The sequence below is a fragment of the Tursiops truncatus genome, chromosome 11, assembly GCF_011762595.2.
Source record: "Tursiops truncatus isolate mTurTru1 chromosome 11, mTurTru1.mat.Y, whole genome shotgun sequence".
Classification (NCBI taxonomy): Eukaryota; Metazoa; Chordata; class Mammalia; order Artiodactyla; family Delphinidae; genus Tursiops; species Tursiops truncatus.
Genome location: NC_047044.1, coordinates 36,364,981 through 36,390,006, shown reverse-complemented (window position 1 = coordinate 36,390,006; position 25,026 = coordinate 36,364,981). Strand labels below are relative to the sequence as shown.

At 35.4% G+C, this 25,026-nt stretch overlaps 1 protein-coding gene across 7 annotated transcripts in view; it reads left to right on the top strand.

The window, feature by feature from the left end:
* METTL25 (methyltransferase like 25) overlaps positions 1 to 25,026 on the top strand; it is a 127,324-nt gene that overhangs the window by 51,341 nt on the left and 50,957 nt on the right. For all 7 annotated transcript variants that reach the window (XR_012324275.1, XR_004528878.2, XR_012324276.1 and 4 more), the window contains exons 6-8: positions 13,585 to 13,679; positions 17,132 to 17,161; positions 21,923 to 21,996. Coding sequence is in view for 3 of the 7 variants with exons in the window: in XM_073788373.1 (XP_073644474.1) it covers positions 13,585 to 13,679; positions 17,132 to 17,161; positions 21,923 to 21,996 (199 nt within the window). In the remaining 4 variants the exon portion in view is untranslated. The remainder of the gene's footprint in view (positions 1 to 13,584; positions 13,680 to 17,131; positions 17,162 to 21,922; positions 21,997 to 25,026) is intronic.

Below are 25,026 nucleotides of genomic sequence, written 5' to 3'. Positions count from 1 at the left end.
CCTTTTTTGGCATCACTACCCACAGTGACACTGCCTTCTCATACTTCTTTCTATGCATGTACATATACAAATACATATATGTACAAATATTTAGGATTTAAGATAAATGTAATGATTCACTAATTCATTTGCCTATTCTTCTAACAAATATTTATTGCATGTCTACAATGTGCCAGGTACTTTTTTAGGAGCTAAAGAAATGGAAGGAAAAATGTTCCTGCTGTCATGTCCTGTCATTCGATCCTAGTGGGTAGAGACAGCAGAGTAATAAGCAAATAGATAGATAGATAGATTTATATCTATCTATCTGTCTATCTATATCCTAATATATCCTAATGTACCCCCTGCCCTGCCTTTCCCCTGTGGTAACCATACATTTGTTTTCTATGCTGTGAATCAGTTTCTGTTTTGTAAATAAGTTCATTTGTATCATTTTTTTTTAGATTCCACATATAAGTGATATCATATTATACTTGTCTTTCTCTGACTTACTTCACTTAGTATGATAATCTCTAGGTCCATCCATTTTGCTGCAAGTGGCATTTTTTCATTCTTTTTTATGACTGAGTAATATTCCATTGTATATATGTACCTCATCCTCTTTATCCATTCATCTGTCAGTGGATACTTAGGTTGCTTTTATGTCTTGGCTATTGTAAATGGTGCTGCTATGAACATTGGGGTGCATGTGTCTTTTTGAATTAGAGTTTTCTCCAAATATATGCCCAAGGGTGTGATTGCTGGATCATATGGCAACTCTCTTTTTCGTTTTTTAAGGAACCTCCATACTGTTTTTCATAGTGGCTGCACCAATTTACATTGTCACCAGCAGTACAGGAGGGTTCCCTTTCTCCACACCCTCTCCAGCATTTATTATTTGTAGAATTTTTGATAATGGCCATTCTGACTGGTGTGAGGTGATACCTCATTGTAATTTTGATTTACATTTCTCTAATAATGAGATGTTGGGCATTTTTTCATGTGCCTATTTGCCATCTGTATGTCTTCTTTGAAGAAATGTTTATTTAGGTCTTCTGCCCATTTCTTGATTGGGTTGTTTGTTTTTTTGATATTGAGCTGTTTGAGCTGTTTATATATTTTGGAAGTTAATCTGTTGTCGGTTGCATTGTTTGAAAATATTTTCTCCCATTCCGTAGGTTGTCTTTTCATTTTGTTTATGGTTTCCTTTGCTGTGCAAAAGCTTATAAGTTTGATTAGGTCCCATTTGTTTATTCTTGCTTTTATTTCTTTTGCCTTGGGAGACTGACCTGAGAAAACTTTGGTACAATTTATGTCAGAGAATGTTTTGCCTATGTTCTCTTCTTGGAGTTTTATGATGTCATGTCTTATATTTAAGTCTTTAAGCCATTTTGAGTTTATTTTTGTGTATGGTGTGAGGGAGTGTTCTAACTTCATTGATTTACATGTGGCTGTCCAGCTTTCCCAACACCACTTAATGAATAGACTGTCTTTTGTCCATGTATATTCTTGCCTCCTTTGTTGAAGATTAATTGACTGTAGCTGTGTGGGTTTATTTCTGGGCTCTCTATTCTGTTCCATTGATCCTATGTCTGTTTTTGTGCCAATACCGCACTGTTTTGATTATTGTAGCTTTGTGGTATTGTCTGAAGTCTGGGAGGTTTATGCCTTCAGCTTTGTCCTTTCTCCTCAGGATTGCTTTGGCAATTCTGAGTCTTTTGTGGTTCCATATGAATTTTAGGATTATTCTAGTTCTGTGAAAAATGTCATGGATAATTTGATAGGGATCACATTAAATCTGTAGATTACTTTGGGTAGTGTGGCCATTTTAACAATATTAATTCTTCTAGTTCAAGAACATGGGATATCTTTTTTATTTCTTTGAATCATTTTCAGTTACCTTTATCAATGTTTTATAGTTCTCAGCATGTAAGTCTTTCACCTCCTTGGTCAGGTTTATTCCTACTTTTTTTTTTTTTGACACAATTTTAAAAGGGATTTTTTTTTTTTTTACTTTCCTTTCTGATATTTCATTGTTAGAATAAGGAAATTCAACAGATTTCTGTACGTTAATCTTGTAACCTGCTACCTTGCTGAATTAGTTTATCTGTTCTAATAGTCTTTAGGGTTTTCTATATAGACTATTATATCATCTGCATATAATGACAATTTTACCTCTTCCCTGCCAGTTTGGATACCTTTTATTTATTTTCTTGTCTGATTTCTGTGGCTAGGACTTCTAATACTATGTTGAATAGAAGTGGTAAGAGTGGGCATCCTTGTCTTGTTCCAGATTTTAGCAGGAAGACTTTCAGCTTTTCCCTGTTGAGTATTATGTTGGTGTGCATTTGTCATAAATAGCTTTTATTATATTGAGATACGTTTTCTCTATACCCACTTTGGTGAGAGTTTTTATTGTGAATGGATGCTGAATTTTATCAAATGCTTTTTCTGCATCTATTAAGATGATCATGTGGTTTTTGTCTTTTCTTTTGTTGCTGTGGTGTATCACATTGATTGATTTGTGTATGTTGAACCATCCTTGTGACCCTAGGATGAATCCAACTTGATCATGGTATATAATCCTTTTTATGTGTTGTTGCATTCAGTTTGCTAATATTTTGTTGAGGATTTTTGCATCTGTGTTCATCAAAGATACTGGCCTGTAATTTTCTTTTTTGGTAGTATCTTTGTCTGGTTTTGGTATTAGAATAATGGTGTCTTCATAGAATGATTTTGAGAGTGTTCCCTCCTCTGCAGTCTTTTGGAAGAGTTTGAAAAGAATTGGTATAAGTTCTTCTTTGTACGTTTGGTAGAATTCCTCAATGAAACCATCTGGTCCTGGACTTTTGTTTGTAAAGTTTTTTCTTTATTACAGATTCTATTTCAAGTCTAGTGATAATTGTTCAAATTATCTGTTTCTTCTTGATTCAGTTTTCATGGGCCTTATATTTCTAGAAACTTGTCCACTACTTCTAGGTTGTCCAATTTATTGGCATATAATTGTTCATAGTATTCTCTTATGGTTTCTTTTTTGTATTCTGTGGTATTGGTTTTTATTTCTCCTCTTTCATTTCTTTTTTTGTTTATTTGGTCCTCTCTCTTTTCTTCTTGGTGAATGGCCAGAGGTTTGTCGATTTTGTTTATCCTTTCAAAATCCCAGCTCTTGGTTTTATTGATTTTTTTCTAACTTCTTTGAATCTCTATTTTATTTGTTTCCTCTCTGATCTTTATTATTTCCTTCTTTATGCTGACTTTAGGTTTCATTTGTTTTTCTTTTTCTAATTCTTTTAGGTGGTAGGTTAGGTTGTTTATTTGAGATTTTTCTTGCTTTATGAGGAAGGCCTATGTTGCTATGAACTTCCCTCTTAGGACTGCTTTTGCTGCATCCCATGTGTTTCGTATGTTTGTGTTTTCATTGTCATTTGTCTCAAGGTATTTTTAAATTTCCTCTTTGATTTCATTGTTGACCCATTGTTTTTTCAGTAGCATGTTGCTTAGTCTCCATGTAATCATTTTCTTCTCATTTCTCTTTGTGTGGTTGATCTCTAGTTTCCTGTTGTTGTGGTCAGAAAAGATGCTTGAACTAATTTCTGTCCTCTTAAATTTGTTGAGGCTTTTTTTGTGAAGGGACACTGTTTTATATGAAGCAGTCAGGGAAGACCTTGTTGTTAACATAACATTTGAGCAGACATTTGAAGGATGAGAGAGGGACCAATGCATTTATTCTGGAGAAATAGTGTTCCAGGCAGAGGGAATAGCAAGTAAAAAGCCCAAAGGGAGGAGCTTGCCTGCCTTTTTCAAGGAACACTGCAGACACCAGTATGGATGAAACAAAGTGTCAAGATCAGAAGCTGGGAGATCAGTTAGGAAGCTGATCTAGATGAGAGATGATGGTGGTTTAGATCAGAGAGGAGCAGTAGAAGAAATGGTTAAACTCTCAATATTATTTTTAAAGTATTGCTAGCAGAACTTATTGACAGATTCAATGGGGGTGTGAAGGAAAGAAGAAAGCCAAGTGTAATTCAAAGATTTTTGGCCTGAAACAATGGGAAAATGGAGTTGTCATTTAGTGAACTGAATACGACTGCTGAAAGAATAGAATTGAGGTAGAAATTGTTTAGTTTTGGACAGGTTGAGTTTGACCTTCCTTTTAAAAATTCAAGTGTGGAGGCTATATTATCAGTGGATAGATAATTCTGGGTTTCTGAGGACAAATCTGGGTTAAAGATAAATCCCTGAGTTATTAACATATAGATACTAAGTCTGAGTGAGATCACTTAGGGAGCAGAAATGTTGAAAAGAAGTACAGAGACTGAACCTAGGAATATTCCAAAGGGGTTTGGGAAGATAAGGAGGACCAGCAAGGTGACCTAATAAGGAAGAACAGTACAGTGTTGCTCTCTTACTTAGCAATGTATCTTGGAGCTCTCTCCATTGTTAACATATATAGATTTACTAAATTTGTTTAATACAGGACAAAGTATTCCTTGGAATGGATGTACCATATTCTATTTTGCTTCTGCTATATTGATGGTATTTTTTTTCTAATTTTCTCCTCTAACTATAATTTTTATCTAGTTCCGTAGTCTATCTGGATTATTTTTGTTTATTTGCAAAATGGTTTTATTTTTATATTTTTCTGAATGCTATTTATTGAATAATCCATGCTTTCACACATTGATAGGAAATAACACCTTTCTCAGATAGTGCATTTTTAAGTTCTCTTCTTTTCCCTTAATCTGTTGGTTCCTGTGATAATACTATACTGTTAAAATTACTGTAGTTTATTTGAACCTTTGAAATCCAGTAGAGCAAGTTCCCCAAAGTTCTTATTTTTCAGAATTTTCTTAGCTAACCTCATTCATTTTTCTTTTATATGAGTTTTACTTATTTATTTACTTTAAAAAGAGTGACCATTTTACTTCATTGGTCTGTGTAAGACATACAGATGAAATTTTATATTTTTTAGTGACCAGATATAGGGTTACTGAGTGAGTTTCCCCAAAGAAGAGATTTCAGTCACAAAGGGCTCGCTAACTGCAGCTCATTTATTGTCTGGGCTCAGCAATGGAAGCCAGGATATTCAGTGCACGTATGGTGAACAATGCCAGATAGGAAAGTCGAACAATAAGGCTTTTGTTTCGTATTTTGCTAGAGTTCTTTCTAATATTTCTAGTGTAGATGCGAAAAGGGTAGACCATCTTTTAGAGAAGGAGATAGTTAATATTTAAAAATCTTATTTAATATTAACAATTAGGAAGCATTTTAAAATTTGATGATGAAATATTTTATTTATCCAGAGATCTTGGCAAGAGGAAAATTGAAATGTTGATCACATCAACAATTTAATAAGGCTTAGGTAGAAAAGTTTACTTGAGTCTTCATTTGGGATTAAAGTATATGTGGTTTACAGTGCAAATTCATAGAAAAGTTGCAAAATGTTTTATGCTTAAAAAGAGTGATTTTTAAGTTATCTCATTTTCTTTATAATGTATAGATCAAAATAAACATTGCTGACCAGATTTAAAGTAAAAGCTGATTTTTTTTTTTTTTTTTTTTTTCGGTACGCGGGCCTCCCACTGCCGTGGCCTCTCTGGTTGCGGAGCACAGGCTCCGGACGCGCAGGCCCAGCGGACATGGTTCACGGGCCCAGCCACTCCGCGGCATGTGGGATCTTCCCGGACCGGGGCACGAACCCGTGTCCCCTGCATCGGCAGGCGGACTCTCAACCACTGCGCCACCAGGGAAGCCCTAAAAGCTGATTTTGATAATTTGTGTGTCAAAGGAGTTTTAGAGTCAGATTGTTAAAGTCCATTAAAAAAGAAAAAAAGCCTGTTGGGATTTTTATTGACATGCATTGAACTTAAAGATCATTATGGGAATAAATTATGTCTTTGATATTTTTTTCTCTTTGTAACATAAATTATCTTTTCATTTATTTGGTTGTTGTTTCAGATATTTGTGTTAATCTTGCCCAGTTTTAGTTTGGTTTATTCCTAAGGATTTTGTTGGGTTTTTTTTCTTCATATAAGAAATATTTATTGGGTGCCTGACACATGCTAGTCACTATTCTAGGGACCAGGGGTACAAGATTGATCAAAACCAAGTCCCTGCCCTCATTAAGTTTATCCTCTGATAGAAGGCATCAGGGAATAGAAAAACAAATAAATAGATACATAATGTCAGGTTATAAACAGGAGAAAAACTAAACAGGGAGAGGAGGGTCAGATATGTGAAGAGTAAAGCAAAATCTCTCAAAAATCACTTTATAGGGCTTCCCTGGTGGCGCAGTGGTTGAGAGTCCGCCTGCCGATGCAGGGGACACGGGTTCGTGCCCTGGTCTGGGAAGATACCACATGCCGTGGAGCAGCTGGGCCCGTGAGCCATGGCCACTGAGCCTGCGCGTCCAGAGCCTGTGCTCCACAACGGGAGAGGCCACAGCAGTGAGAGGCCCGCGTACCGCAAAAAAAAAAAAAAAAAAAAAAATCACTTTATATATTTTTTCCCTATCTTTTTTTCCTATCTTTCAATAATAGTCATTGTGGTTTTAAATAAGATAGTCTAAAACCCTCTATATACAAAGGTATAATGTAAGTTGAGATTAATAATTTAGGTGACAAAAATTTGTCTCTAACAGCATAATACATAATAACAGCATAATGTTTATTTTTCCTAGATAAAATTATATGTCAGATTTCATTTAGGTCTAAAGAAAATTTAAAAGTGTGTATTTTCAAAGTAGAGTGAGGACATGTAGATAATCTTGTTTCATCTGTGTAATTCTGTTGATTCAGTTCAACAAAGTTCTGTAGTAGGCAGCAGAGGATGTATGATAAGTGAGATACTCTCTTTCCCCTTAGGGAGCTCATGATGTAGTGAGGAATTTACAAGCAATTACGTAGAACTTTCTTGCTTGTCTGAGAGTGATATATTCGTGACCTATAGATTTTAATCAACTACAGATATGAATTATTGAAAAGATGAATGAAGGAAGTAATGAGTGATGGATGTATAAACGAAATGCTATTAAGACTAGAAGAGAGAGTAATTTTTCATAACTAAGGGATAAAGGAAAGCTTTCTAAAAAAGGTGACATTTGGTCTTCATTTAGAAAGATGAACAAAGAAATTAGGGCCAGATTATGAGAGTCATGAATGCTATACTGAGGTCTCAGAATATTATTCAGTGGAAAGCAAAGTATACTTTGTTCCATAAAAATATTTTTGAGTGTTTAATGCAAAAGAGTTGCATACATTCATTTACATTTCTGAAAAGTAGTAATTTTTCGCATAATAGAAGATAGACTGGCATGGAGCTAGATCAGGACAGGGAGACTGGTTAGGGAGTAGTTATAAGAGTCCAAAGCAAGGATACTTTAAATAAGAACAGTAGGAGGAGACAACAATTTACCAGGCCTTTTCAGAGATAAAACCAACTAACATGGTAACCAATGGTAGGGAAATGTGGTAGGGTCAGGGTAAGGGTGGCAGTGAAGGCTAAAGATGATGGCAAGGTTTTAGGTTGGTTGACTATATAATGATATATCATTATGGGTGAAGATCAGACTTGTGGGCTTAGGAAATGAGTTTATTTTTGCATATTTTTCATTTTAGAAATGTTCAGCAAATAGTTTAAAATTCTTACATCAAAATCCAGAAAGAAGTTCAGACTGAAATAATGTGGGAATTAAATTTAAAGGAGTAGATGTAATTGCCCAGAAACTGGAGTGAGATATCTACAAGCCAAGGATTGCCAGCAACCACCAGAAGCTAAGAAGAGGCAAGCAGAGATTCTTTCCTAGAGCATTTGGAGCAAGCATGATCCAACTGATACCTTGATTTCAGACCTCTAGCCTCCAGAACCGTGAGAGAATACATTTCTGTTGTTTTCAGCTACCCAATGTGTGGCCATTTGTTATGGCAGCCCTCTGAATGTATTACAGGGATCATGAGTACGTATTGAGATATGGACAAGATTGTCTAGGGAAAGAGTATAGATAGGGCAAGAGTTCAGACTAATTTTAGGCAATTTAGATAGACTTAACTATGCCCAAATTTTACTTTAAAAAGCAGTAAGACCAGGCAAATGTGATACTTGGTTACCATACAAAATTTTTAGTACCCATTACATTCTACCTAGCCGCTTCATACTTTTGTTTACCAGATGAAGGCATGTGAGTTTATGAGCCTTTATTCAAAGAAGTATAAAAGGGGCTTGGGGAATGAGAGGATTAAGCCTTAAGAACATTTAATAGACAGAAAATAATGAGCTATCAAGAGGCTGTGAAGAGCATTAGGCCACAAATAAGAGAGAATGATACCATGGAAGCCAGATGAAGAGAATGTTTTAAGGAGGGAGTATCAGAAGCTCTCGAAAATCTACAGTAAGAAAAATACCCATTGGGTTTGGTCTCAGATGCTGGTGATGATGGAAACAAGAGCTGTTTGAGTGGCCTTTGTAGATCTTTTCAGAAAGATACTGTTACTCTTAATATAGAGGAAGGACAAGAAGGCAAAAAGAAAGGGAAAAAGAATTTTTTAGCAGGTATTACATTTACCCAGTCAAGAGCTAATGAAGATTGAAAACGAAAAGGAGATATAATTAAGAGGATGCGTATATAAGAACTTGGAGATTAAAGGAGAGAAGAATAAAAGGTTGTTCTAAAATTCAAACTTGTTTAATTAAGTGGATAATATTATTAACACAAGAAGGAAGAACTAGTAGAACATCTACATTTACAAGAGTAATGTATTTCTAAAGCCAGCAAAGACTAAGAAACTGGGCATATATGCAGAGAAAACCATAATTCAAAAAGGCACATGCACCCCAATGTTCATTGCAGCAGTATTTACAGTAGCCAGGTTATGGAAGCAATTTAAATGCCCATTGACAGACAAATGGATAAAGAAGATGTGGTACATATATGCAATGGAATATTACTCAGCCATAAAAAGGAATGAAATTGGGTCATTTGTAGAGATGTGAGTGGACCTAGAGACTGTCATACAGAGTGAAGTAAGTCAGAAAGAGAAAAACAAATATCGTATATTAACGCATGTATGTGGAATCTAGAAAAATGGTACAGATGAACCCATTTTCAAGGCAGAAATAGAGACATAGATGTAGAGAATAAACGAATGGACATCAAGTGGGGAATGCCGGGCAGGAGGGTGGTGGGATGAATTGGGAGATTGGGATTGACATATATACACTAATATGTATAAAACAGATAACCAATAAAAACAAGTAATATCTCATGTAAAAAAAAAAAGACTAAGAAATGAAATAGAAGAAAAAAACAAGAGGCTTCATCTACTCCAAAATTATCATTTAAAGATAGCATGAAAGTGCTCGTAAAGGAAAGCAACTTGATTCACTGATAAGGAAGTTTAATGCCCAGTTTAACTAGATTTGAATATAAGTATATGAACACAGTTAAATAGAAGACCGAGACTTAACAATAGAAATGGTGAACACAGTGACTTTGATACAGGACGTAGAAGGGAGCCTCATTCTTCACTGCAGTCAGAATGAAGCTGGTGAAATAGATTCTAAAGATTATATTGAATCAGTATATGAAAGGCTTTGTTTGAGGGTGTCTCTCTGTATCAGTTTTTTGCACTTGTTCTCTTACAAATTGAACAGCTGTGAGGCTACTGTGACCTCAGTCAAAGAGGAAACTGTGACGCAGACTCAGAAAACTTCAAGGTGATTACACAATCATTGGGTTGTCCAGAGGAGTGAGTCTTTAATGTGGTTTCACATAGCCCTGAGCCAAGGCTGGCAATTGCTGTAAACTGCCCTAGGACCTTAAAGTTCATGGGTGTTTTGGATAGAGATTTGGGGAGCCATGTGCATGGAGTAAGACTGCCCTTCAGCTGTCCTTCACACTGTTATGTAGTGTTGAAGGGAGAACTTTCTTACACACAGGTTAAGGGCACCCTTCTGTAGGCCTTCACTGTGGTGGCAAAGAGAAGTTTTATGAGCCCTAAGGAAGACAGTAACCCTCCTCCCTACCTCGTCACCTTCATCAACACAAGTTAGGGAACATGCTTGCCATCTTTCAGCCTCCATTTCTCCAGTGACAGCCCTGTGTGCTCAGTTTGTGACTGCTCCCCTGCTGGCTTCCATGCTATATCATCTGAAATCAAGAGGAATGCCAGGAGTCCTGTGTATCCGTGTCTGCATCTTCCCTTTATCAACTGTCAAGGCCAGAACTCTGTATTCCCCTGAAAAATTCCTTCCTCCGCCCCTACCACAACACTCACAGCTTCACCACTATCTCTCTAGGGATGGTAAAGACCAAATCCCATCGTGCCTTTGATCCCCATTCATGTCAGCCCTCACCAGAAACCCTGGCCTCACGATTCATTCCTGATTTCTGGGATTCTCATCAAATGTATCTCTATATGTCCTTTGTTCTGACTAGTCTTCTACCTCTCCTCAATTCCAAAATTTTCTGGAATTTGGTCATTCATTACTAAAAGTGTCTTTATCTGCAGCCTATTCTCTGAAAATTCCTTTACTGTCTAATCAAAACTTAGCTCTTTGCTGAGGAAGCATACTTCCCATCCTCATCGAGCAGTGCATTTTTCTGTCTCAGTTCCCTTGTATGAGGTAATTAGCCTCTCGATTGCTACTTCAAGACTGTATGCATCATCTAATGCTGTTTCAGAAATCACCACAAAACTGAATGGCTTAGAGACAGAATAAATTTTATTATCTCTTACAGTTTCTATAGGTCAACAATTTGAGAGTAACTTTGACATGGATTTCTTAGATTTTTTTTTTTCCTGGAAATAATATACCCCTTCCATTGTAATATATTTTCCAGAAATACTCTTCCCATTTCAATCTAATGATAAGTCATAATTTTTCTCAGTCAGTTTTTTTAGATTATTATTGGCAGAGGAAATTTCTACCTGTTTTCAGACAAGTAGACCTGCTTTTTTCCTGGCAACATAAGGTGAATTGCAGAGCAATGATGGCGCACTAATTATACTTTTCATTACAAATGCATTGCTTGTTTCTTAAGTGGGATTCTTTTCATGTTCTGTAGTAAGTTGACTTTCATTTCTTCTTTTCCCCTAGTAGAAATTTATTTTGTAGGTATTTGGTTGGGATATTATAAGTTGAGAAATTGCTGGCTAATCATTTTAAATGGTAAAATGTTCTGGTATTATGTTTTTGGAGATTAACTGTATCCTGTTGGAAGCACTTTGTTTGTTTTTCATTGTCTTCCCCTAATATTTACATGGCTTGCTTCCTCGTTTAAATCTCTGCTCAAATATCACATCCTCAAAGACTTCTGTATTAATTAGGGCAGAAGTATTCAACTAGTGTGCTGTGGATGCTATATGGGAGTTCCCGGGATACTGCTTCCTTCATCCCATAGGTTTTGCCTCAACACAGTTATCTGTTTATTCCACTGTGATGTACAAAATTTGCCATATTCCCAGAGGGCTGAGCTACAAAAAAAGTTTGGGAAGCATTAAGATAAAGATTTAGGTGCAAAATGGGTTCAAACCCAAAGTAACAGTGACTTCAGCAAGACAGATGGATATTTCTGTTTCAGTCCAGAGGTAGACAGAGTTAGTAAGGGAGCTCTGCACCAAAAAGCCTTCCAAGAACCCAGAGTCCTTCTATTTTGTTGCTCCACCATCTGCTTGCCAACATGAACACATTCGAGGGATGAAGTAGAGTGGAAAGTGTGGGGGAAAGATCATGCCCCCCCCCACTCCTCTTTGAGCATTTGCACACATCATTTCTGCCCTCATCCAGTTAGCCAAAACTTACCCTCTAGCTATCCTAGTGACTGCATGGGAGTCTGGGAATTGCAGTCTTTAACCCGAGCAGCTGAATAGCCAGGTAAAAATTGAGTGCTGTTACTACAAGGAAGAAGGAGAGAACAGATGGGGGAAGGGAAAGAACTAGCTGTTTTATTGGTTAGCACTTTTCCTAACACTCTCAATAAAAGACCACAACCCCATTTCTCTAGCCCCTTACCCTTTACAGTAAAGTTTAGATATTTCTTTCTTCAGTTGTAAGAAAAAAATTGAAGTACTTAGAGTAACCCTTTGATTTAGCAATAATCATGTTTCAGTTAAATCATAAAGCCTTCAGTAAAACTCAAACTGCTGTTTCAAGGCATCTTGGAAATTGACAGAGAAGTAGTCCAGGGTCCCTAGTTACTGGATAGGCTTCAAGGGCTCCATGATTCCTGGGCACTTGTAAAGTGAAATTGTTTATATAGCCTGGTGGTTAAGAGCATGGCCCCTGGTGTCAGACTGCCTGGGTTTAAATTCCAACTCTGCCATGTGCTAGATTTGCAACTTAGGCAGTTTTCTTAACCTCCCTGTGCTCACTTTCTCTATCTGAAACATGAGAATAATAGTGTACCTATTTCACAGAATTGCTGTGGGGACTAGTTAATACATTTAACGCTGTTAGCATTTAAAGCTAGTTATTACATTTAAAGCACTTACAATAGTGCCTAACAATATTAAGTGCTGTATAAATACTAGCATTATTATTATTTATATTCCTAGGGCAGGGTCAGTATCTTCCATCTGAGTATCAATAACGTCTATTGTAAATCTTACTTTAATACCTGAAAGAAATCACTATCACAGGCTTATGATCTGCATGAAATTTAAATTTTCTCTATTTTAATAAAAAATCATTTGACCTTTCATAACACAGAAGTTTATTTAGTGGAATCTACCTCAACAGTATTTTCTTTTAAAGCATTTTCTTGTTTTCTAGTTCCTGTTTTACTTAACCTAATAGAAAATTTATATTCATCTCAGTTATCTTTTAATTGCCACAGTTTTGATAGGCTTAAGCTTTTCTAGACTTTAATTTAAAATAGATATTTTTTTTTTCCTTTTGAGAAACCCTGTGCAGTTAATAGTTGTACATAAGGGGCTTACACATCTGCAAGTTGCACGTGTAACTCTGTTAGTGAGTTGGGCGGCAGATACCTGTGATTAAGCAGAAAATGTTGATTTTTTTGTTGTTACTCGAACCATAAATGCAGTTGAGCCAAACTGAATCACAGTTGAAAATCTTACAGCCTGTCAAGGGAGTGAAAAAATAAGAGCCTATACAGCTGTTCATTTTCTGGAAAGTGAACATCGTGGCTGGAAAAAAAATTGGTGCTTCAACATTGTTAGGAATGAATTAATATTGTTCTATAATAAATTGCCAAATGTCACATTTAATAAACCATTTTATTAGAAAGTCGGGTCAGCAGTAAATGCCCAGTATCTCATTACTTATCTTCTGTAGTTACACTGAACATGCAAAGTATTTCCATTTTAAATTGCTTTTGCTAAATATTTGAGAAATAATTTTGGCAAATTGGTTGGTATCAGACCTGGAGCTTAAATACAAAACAGCTGTTGTTGAGAAAATACCATTTTCATAACATTAATATGCTTTTAATTAACATACTGGAATGAACTGTTAAACATTACCACTTACATGTTTAACTACTGTTTGACTTTCAAATGACTGATTTGCTTTCTCAATAGATTATTTACTTTAACTAAAAGAGGAAGAATTTTATTTAAATAATCCGTATTTTTATTCCGTCTGCAGAATGTACCCAAGAAAAGTGGGGATTTCCAATGTGCCACTATTTAAAGGAAGAGAGATGGTGCTGTGGCCGGAATGCCAGAATGTCAGCATGTTTGGTATGACTGTTTTTTTTCCTGGACTTAGAGTTTTATCCAGATGTTGCAGAATTATATTTATTTATTTTTGGCTTCATTAAATGCCAAATTTTGCAGAGTGTCATAATTAATGTTTTTGTGCATTGCAAATTATGAGGAAGAAAATGACTTACCTTTCCAACATTACTCTGCATGCAGTGTGATAACAATTTATAATTATACTATAATTCTACATTATAGTACTTAATTTCTTAATATAATTACTTTAATTATCATATAAAATGTACCAACAACGAAGTCTTAAACACAGAATTACTGTAGTGCTTTATCCACAGCTCTGTGGTATGTTTGTGTTTGTTTGTAGCAGATCATTTGGCCTCCTAATTTTTTATAAAATGGGAAAAATATTATTAAGCTACCTGGGATATGAAGTAACTATCTAGTTAAGTGAAATCTTTATTTAGCTCGTGTCCTTAGACCTAGAACACTTTAGCCACAGTCTTCTCTGTTTGTGGTGTTATGTTGGTTTAAAAAGGAACAGATGCCAGTTAAATGGTATAAGTGGACTTTGTCATCATAAATTTAAAATATAGCTTTTAAAATAATGTGTGTAATGCCCAATCCCAAGATAAATTAACTATTTTGTAGTCATTATCTCAATATTTTTTATATTGCCAGTAACACAGCAATATAAAAAAGTGTTCTAGTGTTCTGGGTCACATATCTGAGAATTAACTTCGAAATCTTATTTATGCTCAAATAATGATTTCCTTTTGTGAGTCCTCTTAAAATACTTTTCTGGGAATTTGGCTTTCTTTCATTATATTTGTAAATGATACTCATTTAGGGTCTTGTTAGAATGGGAGGTCATTCTTGGAATGACTTGGTTCCCAGAATGCTGGCAGCTTATACCCTCTAGGCAAGAAACTGAAATGGTCTTTTATAGGGAATCTGATTAGCCTAAGAGAAAAGACTAAAGGTATTGGCATTAGGGATTTCACAATGAAATAGGACCTTTGTGGTGAGATCCACAATTAAAAGTCCTCACTCATAAGCACAGTGCTTCTAATCAAGTTTATGATTACCACATTTTAATTATCAAAAAGCCAAGAATCACTAGTTGTCTAAGAAAGTCTAACATGAAAGAAAAGAGATCAGATAAACAAATAGAAGAGTAGCAACTTGGAGGAAATGGATACTATCCAAAGTAAAATAAAATAACTATTAGTATCCCTTAGAAAATAAAATGATATAATATATCCACAAAATAAAAATGTTTGCTATAAAAATAAACATTCAACAAACCAAAAAGAAGAGTTTTTGAAAAATAAATTCCAGAATGTAGAATTTGTCAACCGTGCCACACTTAAGAACTTTGCCTGACCAATGTCAGCTTCTCATGGAATGCCCCTCTCCTAAACTCTATCCCTGTCTTTGCTCACCTTGACTTCTTTTTTTGATGCTAATCTAGGAAAGTCTAAGGAACATATTTCTTTTGGTGCATCTTGTTTTATTGCCTTTTGCTCCATAACTGACCTTTTCTACAAATATTCAAAACTTAAGGGGTTGAGAGAGAGACACACAGAGAGAGAGAGAGAGAGAGAAGTATACCTTTCTGGTGACACTTTCAGATAAATTGTTAAGGGTACTAACCAGAGGGGAAAATTTAATTACATTAGTGCAATCTTGTCAGCATACTTTTAGCCTGATAAAACTGTAAAATATTTTAGATTAGTATGAAACGAACACTTGGTATATTTATTGGCCAAGAAAAATTATTAATGTTTGTAAGAAACTGCTTATCACCTACCTGATTATCTTTTATTATGTAATCAGAATTTATCATTGGTATTTCTAAAACAAACACATCAGCAACACATACCAAAAGTAGTCCTGAGTTATATGAGATTTTTATTGATGCCAAATCATTTACTATTAAAAACTTTTGTATCTTTATTATCGATAGTTCGGCCTTTTAGCAAAGCAAGTAACACAAAAATTTAATCTGAAATGAACACAACCAGTACTGTAAATGAAAACTCAGTGTTTTCTTCAATAACATACTTGTTCTGGGCCTGTTGCTACTTAATTTAATACAAAAATTATATAGTAACTATCTTCTGTATTCATAGCACTCTGGTTCTTGATGTTCATGAAGGTATCCTTGAAGTCAATGGAAAAATTACATTTTTTTTTCTTCAAGAAATTTCTTTAAAGCAAGCTTTTATACCATGAACTCATTTTCTCACTAGCTCTTCATGGTGTGAGGGCATGAGAAGTAAACCGGGGTTCAGAAAACAAGTTTTTAGTTCCTGTTCACCTGCTAACTAGCTGTGCAGCTTGTGTCAAGACCCTGCCATTGTCAGTGACCTCGTGCATCTGAGAAAATTGCACTTGGGATAATCTGCACATTTTCTTTCAGTTTTAAAAGTACACGATTCAGCTGTATCTAAAAAGTATTATTTATAAAGACATAGCCATCTGAAGCAAATATGAGTACTTTAAATGTGAGTAGGAAGTATATGCACTGTTACATTTTACTGTTTTTCTTTATGTTTGAAATATTTTCTAAAGAAAACTTTAAAAATAAAATTTTAGCTAAAATGTTATATCTAATTTAGTTATAAAACAACGTAGGTGTAGAAATGCATGTCTAAAAAATTGAAAGTTTCAGAAGGCCCTATTCCATTTTTAAATTATAACAAATCCTTTCATGTATGTTAGATTATGAGTATTTATGAGAAATATTGGGAAAATTTTATAAAATATTGGGAAAACTTTATAAAATTTTATAAATATTGGGAAAATTTTATAATTTTTTTTTTATAAAAGTGTTTTGAATTTTAAATAAATATCAGTGTAAAAGCAGCTACCTATAAAATTGCAAAAATATGTATTACTTTCTCTTACGGTGACTTGATCATATGTGAATTTGATTTGAATTTGACCATGCAGACCAAAAATATATGTACTTTTCTAAACTAAGATTTCAACTATAATCAGTTCAATATAATCTTGTTTAATAAAAGATGAAATTATACGTTTATAAAAAATTGGAAGAAAGTAAGTTAAAAAGTAGTACGTATATAAATATGTTTATGTATGTCTATAAATAATAATAGTTTTGGATTTATTTGATTGTTTTAGCTGCAATAAAAGTGAGCCAAGAATATGTCATTTTCTTTCTTTCCTGTTTTCTAATTCCTTCTAAAATTCAAGGAGTGTATACAGTTGGGGTGTGTATGTGTTTGTGTGCATGACACACGTCCATATATCAGCCCTAAATTATACAAGTGTACCAGTTAACATTCCTTAATGTTATTAACACTTTTAAGTGTATAAACTTATATGTTATCATTTAATTAATCTTTTTAAATGTCACTTTTACAAGCCCTTATACAGTGTGTTTATAAGTCTTATAAGACAAGACTAAATATATCAGCTGTCTTTGTCTTATTTTTTTCTCCTTAAAGGCACTGGAGCGCGTTGCAGTCGGCCAAGGGGTAAGTGAGCGTTTTTACTCTAATCCAACTGATGAATGTGATAGTTTTTCTCAAAGTACTCTTCATACTTGACCTGCTGATGAACCTAAAACCTGATGGATTTTTATAAGTATCACCTGTTCTTGTCACCTATTCATATTCAAACTTATACATGTTCTGTAAGTTTACTTTAAAAGAGAATTTACTTTAAAAGAGAATTCTCAGGAAAAGTAAATTGAACTTTTAGGAAAACTTCCACATTATACTCTTGTACTAATGTCTCATTTATTCATACTATATTAAACAGTCTATAAATATTTCTAAAGAATGTTATTACTGACTGTCAGGCTTTTATGGGCTTAGTTCAAGCAAAGATAAACAAGGTATAGCATTCAATTTATTTTTTAACTATAGTCCAAACCACACATTTTAGTTGGTTGTTTTTTAACTTTCTTCTTTACTGACTTCATTAGTCATTAGCTGCAAAAACCAAATGGGTTTTTACATATAAACAGATGTTAAGTGTATCCTTCACATATTCATGTAATTGCCTTTTCCTCTACCTTAAGATTTATGAAACATATTAGGAATTTTAAAGTATTTTTTTAAGAGTTCCTTTTAAATTTTTCACAAAAGTTTTCTTATTGCCCTAAATTTTAGAAATTTCTCTTTTGCTTATTTTCAGGGAGGATTAATATGTCAATTTGAATTTTTAAAAATAATAGTAGCATAATAGTAGCAACAAGTATCATTTACTGAGTGCTTTCTCTGGGCCAGACACAATGCTAAGAATTTTGTGTGGTTTTTTTTTTTACTCATTATACCTATCTGAAAATTGATAAAAACTGATTTTTTAAAGGCATTTGAGCATATTGTTTAAGTGTGTAAGCTTTAGTCTCAGACTGCTGGTTTGCATCAGCAGTCTGCTGGTCTTCATCAGTTACTGGCTTAGTGATCAGAGACACATCATGATTTCTCCATAGCTTAATTTATCTGTAAAATAAAAAAATAATAATAAAAAAATAAGAGTAACAATAATACCTTCCTCATAGAGTTTTTGTTAGGATTAAATGAGTGAAAGATGTAAAATGCTTAAAACCATGTCTATCACATAGTAAGTGTTCAATAAATATCAACTGTTGTTACTGTTACAGGTGGTTAATAATTATGATCATGAAAAGAATACCTAAGTTTAACACAGAGCTTACCAAAGTACTGTTCAAAGTTTTCTTCATCAATTTCTTCATCAATTCTTCATCAATTCTTCATCAATTAAAGTGCTGCATACATGGCCTGTGAGATCGGGACTATTATCCCATGATACACATGAGGAAACTGTTAAGTAGTGAACACTGAGATTTGAGTCTCTTGACTCTGGAGCCCTAGCTCTTAACTACAGTACAGATCAAAATAGTGGTTCCTTTGGGGTCTGGAAGAGGAAAGAGCCTTAATCATAATAGTGCCCCAATGCACTTGTGCTCTGTTTTTCAATTTCCCAAGGCCTTGTTCATGTTTACAGTCAAGCTTATGAGTTGGGTATTCCCCAGACTTACATGAGAACATGATATACAGCAGAAGTTTAGTAGTGCATTCTAGCTCAGTTAATTGCAGTGTTCTTTTAGCTTAGTGCCCTTTCCACTAGACCTGTAAAATGCATGTCTAATATATATATACACACACAGACACACACAGACACACACACACACACACACACACACACACACACACACACACACACACATATATACACACACACACTTTAAGGGTGTACTCTTTCTGCTCCCTCCCATTTTAAAATGCATTAAACTGTTAAGTTGATTTATCACTTGTGAAGGAAAGAAAGTAAACTCTGAGCCACATCTAGCTTATTCCTGGAGTAGTCAGGCACAGGCTGCTTGGGGGATGTTGACTTCCTTCCCACTTACCCCCATCTGTATTTATCAGGATGGATAGTCCTAGTTATTCCAGGAATGCACATTCGAAGGCACTTCATAACTCTCCTTTCTCTTAAGAAACAGCTGTAAAGCTCTTATTTACTCAGGGTAACTTGGGAAATGATGATTTTATTCTATCCTGTTTGTGTTCCTCTGTGCATGTTCTCTTGCTTAAAATTTTTTTTATGTTCTCTTGCTTTTTGTATGTTCTCTTGCTTAAAATACATTTCTTGGTCTTTTTTGGTGGCCTTTCTACAATCAGTTTTTTGTTTTTTTGTTTTTTGTTTTTTGCGGTACACGGGCCTCTCACCGTTGTGGCCTCTCCCGTTGCGGAGCACAGGCTCCGGACGCGCAGGCTCAGCGGCCATGGCTCAGAGGCCCAGCCGCTCCGCGGCATGTGGGATCTTCCTGGACCGGGGCATGAACCTGTGTCCCCTGCATCGGCAGGCGGACTCTCAACCACTGTGCCACCAGGGAAGCTCTACAATCAGTTTATAATAACAATATAAATATACATTTATTTCTAAATTATTTGGATACCATTTTACATAATTTTTCTAAAAGGCATGGGAAAGGAGAGCTTTATTTTTAAGAGTTTCTTTGCTTTCCTAAATGAAAGTATATGATAAAAAAATGAATGACACCCTATCCCTGCCAAAGTGTCAGAGAGGCAAAATAGCATCATGACTTGGTACTACTGGGACATCAGAGCTAGGCTTCTTCAGTTCAAATAACAGCTTGACTATTTTTAGGAGTTTCATATAAAATTTACATAAAAATGAAATTCCTCACAGGGAGATCAGCTCAGTGCTTTGTGATGGGGGTGGGATAGGGAGGGTGGGAGGGAGGGAGACGCAAGAGGGAAGAGATATGGGGACATATGTATATGTATAACTGATTCACTTTGTTATAAAGCAGAAACTAAGACACCGTTGTAAAGCAATTATATTCCAATAAAGATATTAAAAATAAATAAAAATCCTACCTATTATAGCTAATCAACTAAAAAGTTAAGAACTTTGTCAGTCATTTATAATACTAATATTTCACTTCATGTAATAGTTTATTTCCCAAAATGCCTTGAATTTCAGTAGAACAGTATAAGAGTAGGTGTTAATATATGAAAAGGGATTTCAGCATTTTTGTGAGAGAACTGAAAGGATTTGGGGAAAGTGGGGAGCAGATGATAGAGATTTGGGGTACTGAAGAAAAAAATTACTCAAGATGAAAAAACATCAAATGGAAAATATATCTAGAGAGAGGAAATTCTTAATGAAATGTTTGGAGAAATCTTCAAGAAAGGAAAGTTTAGAAATCAGATTTTGTCTCAAGAAGTTGTATTTGGAAAGAGATTTTTCATAAGGAGTGTGCCTTTTGAAGGTTATAAAGTTCAGTGTGAGCACTCAAGTATGTAATTGTGTCTGCTTTCATTGAGTTATTTTAGGAGTTGAGTTGGGGACTGTGGTATCCCTAACACCGTTTCCTACTGTAATCACCCTCCTCACTGTTGTGAACATCCAGAGAGGATATAACTTGTGTTGTTCAAAGTGCTCTGTCAAGACCCTACAAGTCAGACATTCTCCAGTGACTTAAGAAGGCAGTGCCATTGGGTGAAGACCCAGGAAATAATTGTTGACCCTCGACTCCCAACTTGTGGTTTTTTGTAGTCTCAGCACCTGGGGCCCATAGTGTAGGAACTTGATGTTAGATGGGGGAAAGGGACAGTAGAGTAGGTTTTCTGCCTGAGCACACAGGCAAAGTTTTATTTTCTGTTAAACTCCACCTGAATCCAGATGTGTTCTTATTGAAAACAAATGGAGATAACAATTTGGGGCTCAGAAGGAGAATAGAAGTTACAAAAGGATAACTCAGTGAAGTACACATTCCACTGAACTCTATCTTTAAAACATTACCCATAGTTGGAGAGTTTTTAGTTTTTAACTTACTTGACTTCTCAAAAGCATTCAGTATTGCCAGCCTCCCTCCATATTTGCTCATTTTTCCTTTTTTTTTTCGATAATAACTTTGCATGGAAGCAAGGTGGTTGTTACTGATATCTCTGTTGGATGGGGATGTGGATGGAGTTTTGGCAACTTTTTGTATTTTCTTAGTTTAAAGGTACCTCTTACATTGCTACAGTGAAGCACTCTTTCTTTTATGTATAGTACTTTTTTACCTTCTACTTTGAAACTCTTATGCGTCATTAGGGACCTTCTCTTCAGCCATTCCTTTTTTCCTACCTCTGCACCTTCACGGACACTTCCTGCCTCTTTTTCCCCAGGAAATGAATTCCTGCTGAGACTTCAGTCTCTGATCTCATGTCCTTTCCAAGGCCCTTCTTTTCAACTCTGTAGTAGCAATGCTGTGATCTTTTAGGCCTCAGACATATTTTAGTATGTCCTTACTTAGGGTAGTACCTTCTCTCTCTGGCTGTGAATCCTTGGTAATATCTCTAATCCACTACCATTAGGAAAGATGCACATTCTTATCTCTTTTGCACACATCCTACATGTCTGCTCTCTTATACAGGACTGACTTGGTTGGTCATGAAGTTTATTTCTACGTTTTTAACTGATAAACACTCCATTTGGGACATTAGCTAATTTTTCTTTGATTATTCCTTTTCTTCCTCATTCACTACCACTTTTATAGTTTCTTCTATTTTCTCAATGAGAACTAGCCTCCAAGTACATTGTAACTTAGAATAGAAAACTTATAAAATTATCCCCTATGTTTAGCAACAAACTCAGGTTTCTAACATTCACTTATGGTTCTGACTCTCAAGTATTGATTTGATTTCTCGTTTTTATTTGTTTCTTATGCTCATATATATCTGCATTTTTTTCAGCTGCCTACTGAATCACTCTTCTATCGTGCCGTACTTCAGGATATTATTAAAGATTGTTATGGCATCACCAAATGGTATGATGATTTCATTTCAATAAGAATAACTATCCTGTATTATAAGTGAAGTGACTTTTAGTTTTCAGGTGAATTCATTCAGGGTCATTGTTATTAGTAGAAGAAGCTTTGAATTTGAGCGTGATTTCAGTAAGTAACAAAGAACTATGCAGCAACCGTATCTTAGGTTAATCATTATTAAAGTAAGGGTTCTAATGATTCACTTTTGTCCTGAAAGGTTGTTGTGATGATAAAGAAATATATGTAAAATGTACTTCAGAATTTGAGAAATATTGAAATGTTATATGTAAGTAATTCAGTGAATATAATATTATAATATGAGCAGAGGTTATATTTAAAATATTTCACAACCACTACAGCATAAACACTTAACTAATTAGAACAGATATCAATCTTAAATAGCCAGTGTGGCCATTCATGTCTCTACTGGTAGAATAGTAGCCTTGCATATGTTTTGTTTCTGTTTTTCCCAGATAATGGCTGCCTATACAGAAAGGCAAGGATTAGGAGAATTTTTCATAATATTTGGTTTAACAACTGCCATACTCAAGCATACATCCGCAGTCCCTTCAAGTTTCATGAATGTTTCTTCGTACTAGTTATCGTTTTAGGATTCTGATTGCCATTTCGTTATAATAGGATTATTCTTCAAACTAAAATAGGGTGGTTTTCAAGTTCTCAAAAACAAATCCAAACTTATTAACAGAAATAGAAGCTATTTTCAGATTAGGTATAATTTCTCTAAGAAAAATAGCCTATTTTTTTACTAAAAGAAATTATGACATACAAATATCTACATATACCATTGATTTTTTTTTTTGGTGGTACGCGGGCCTCTCACTGTTGTGGCCTCTCCCGTTGCGGAGCACAGGTTCCAGATGCACAGGCTCAGCGGCCATGGCTCACGGGCCCATCCGCTCAGCAGCGTGTGGGATCTTCCTGGACCGGGGCACGAACCCGTGTCCCCTGCATCGGCCGGCGGACTCTCAACCACTGCGCCATCAGGGAAGCCCAATATACCATTGATTTTAATTGTCATTTCTATGTAGATAACTCCCAAATCTGTGTCCCTATCTCCATTCTCTTTTCCATATATTAATCTTCAAAATGTCTGAAAGTGAATTTCTCATGGTTTCCTGAAAACTGGTTCCTTTCTCTAAACTCACCCCAAGATGCTAACCTTGTTGGAAAAAGTCACAAAATTGTGCAAATTCATGTCTACTCAAATATTGACTGCCTGCCTTCCTTTAAGACCTCAAATCTGTTCATTACTGTGTTTGTTGTTCTCTTGATGACCACTTAAGATCATCTACACCCTTTTCTGAACATTTCTTCTCACTTAAAAATTCAAACCTCTCCAATCCTCCACATTCCTGCCTGCCTTTATTACTCAGTAGATGTTATTTAAAACTTCTTTGATTCCAGATCTTTATTGAGCTTTCAGCCATATTTGATCATGTAATAATTGTTTTCTCCAAACTCTCTTCCTCATTGTCTTCCATTAAGCTGCATTCCTCTAAGTTTCCTTTTCCTACCTTGAACTCTCATCTGTCTTCTGTAAGCATTTTTCTTCTTACTCATCCCCTTGGTATATCCAGAAATTCTCTAGTGTTTTATACTTAGCTGCTCTCTCTTTATATTTCCTCTTTCTCTTAACAGTTACCCTCACAACAAATAACTTAAATCATGTATCCAGCTCCTACGTCTTTTTTGAAGTTCAAATCTCTATTTCTCAATATAGAGCAACAGCTTCTGAACAGCCTCACTTAAGTACCTTAAGCACCTTAAAAATACACCAGATTCAGCCACAGCCAAAAAACAAAGTCAGCTTCCCACCAATTCTGTTCCTCTTTCTTCTGTCTCTTGACTTCTTTTGTCATTTCTGGGGAATTGCATGACCATTATCAAGCTTTAGAAGTCTTAAAATCATATTTGATTCTTTTCTTTTCTCATCATCAAACCACACATTCTAATTAGTTGCCAAGACTTGCACATGTTATATTTTTTAACCCAGTGGTTGTTCATTGTGGGGCAGGCAGCCTATCAGGTTCTGAATGCATAGGATGTAGTGTCCACACAGGAGTCTTCCATGTTCTAGTCAGGATGGCATGTGCAGAAACCAAAAAAATGATAGAAACCTGTTTCCAGTAACAGCAGACTAAGTAATTAGGGCTAACCCTCCTTCTGAGAAAAACTAAAAATGCTAGAGATGTGTATATATGCAAGTGTGTGGTGTGTGTGTACAAGTATGTGTGTTTGTGTGTATGCAAGTATGTGTGTAGTTAAATTTGTTATTAATTGGTTTGAGAACATCAGAGACTATCAAGGAAATTAAAAATTACACAGCAAATATCTAGGAGAAGATGGAAACCAAGAGAAATGAAGCCAGCTTTTAGGGCTTCATTTTCCCCCAGATGCCATTTCTTAACTACGGAAAAGGGGAATTCCCTGGCAGTCCAGCGGTTAGGACTCAGCGCTTTCACTGCCCAGGCGCGGGTTCAACCCCTGGCCGGGGAACTAAGATCCCGAAGCCGCGCGGCTCGGCCCAGCCAAATTAAAAAAAAATTAAATTAAACAGCAATAACAACAACAAAAAAGAATGATCAATAGCAGCAATGTTTATGAGAGCAAAAGTCTAGGAATGAAAATTTCATTAATAGGAGAATGGATAAACTGTTGTGGAATACTGTGCCATAGTGAAAATGTATGAATTACAACTACATGCATCCAAGTGGAAGAATGTTGTGAATCTAAACGCTATAGAAAAATCCGTATATAATTTGGAAACAAGCACAAACGGTATAATTAATTCAGGAATGTAAATATGTGGTAAACAATCAAGAAAAGCATAAGAATGATAAACACAAGCAATATTCAGTGGTATAGTATCCTATGGGAGGGAGGACAACTGAGTGGACAAAGTGATGAGGTGGGGAAGATGAGGGGCACATAGGAATTTCTAGAGACTGTTAATGTTCGATTTCTCAAGTTTGGTGTTGCATATAAGTGTTCATTTTATTGACATTCTTT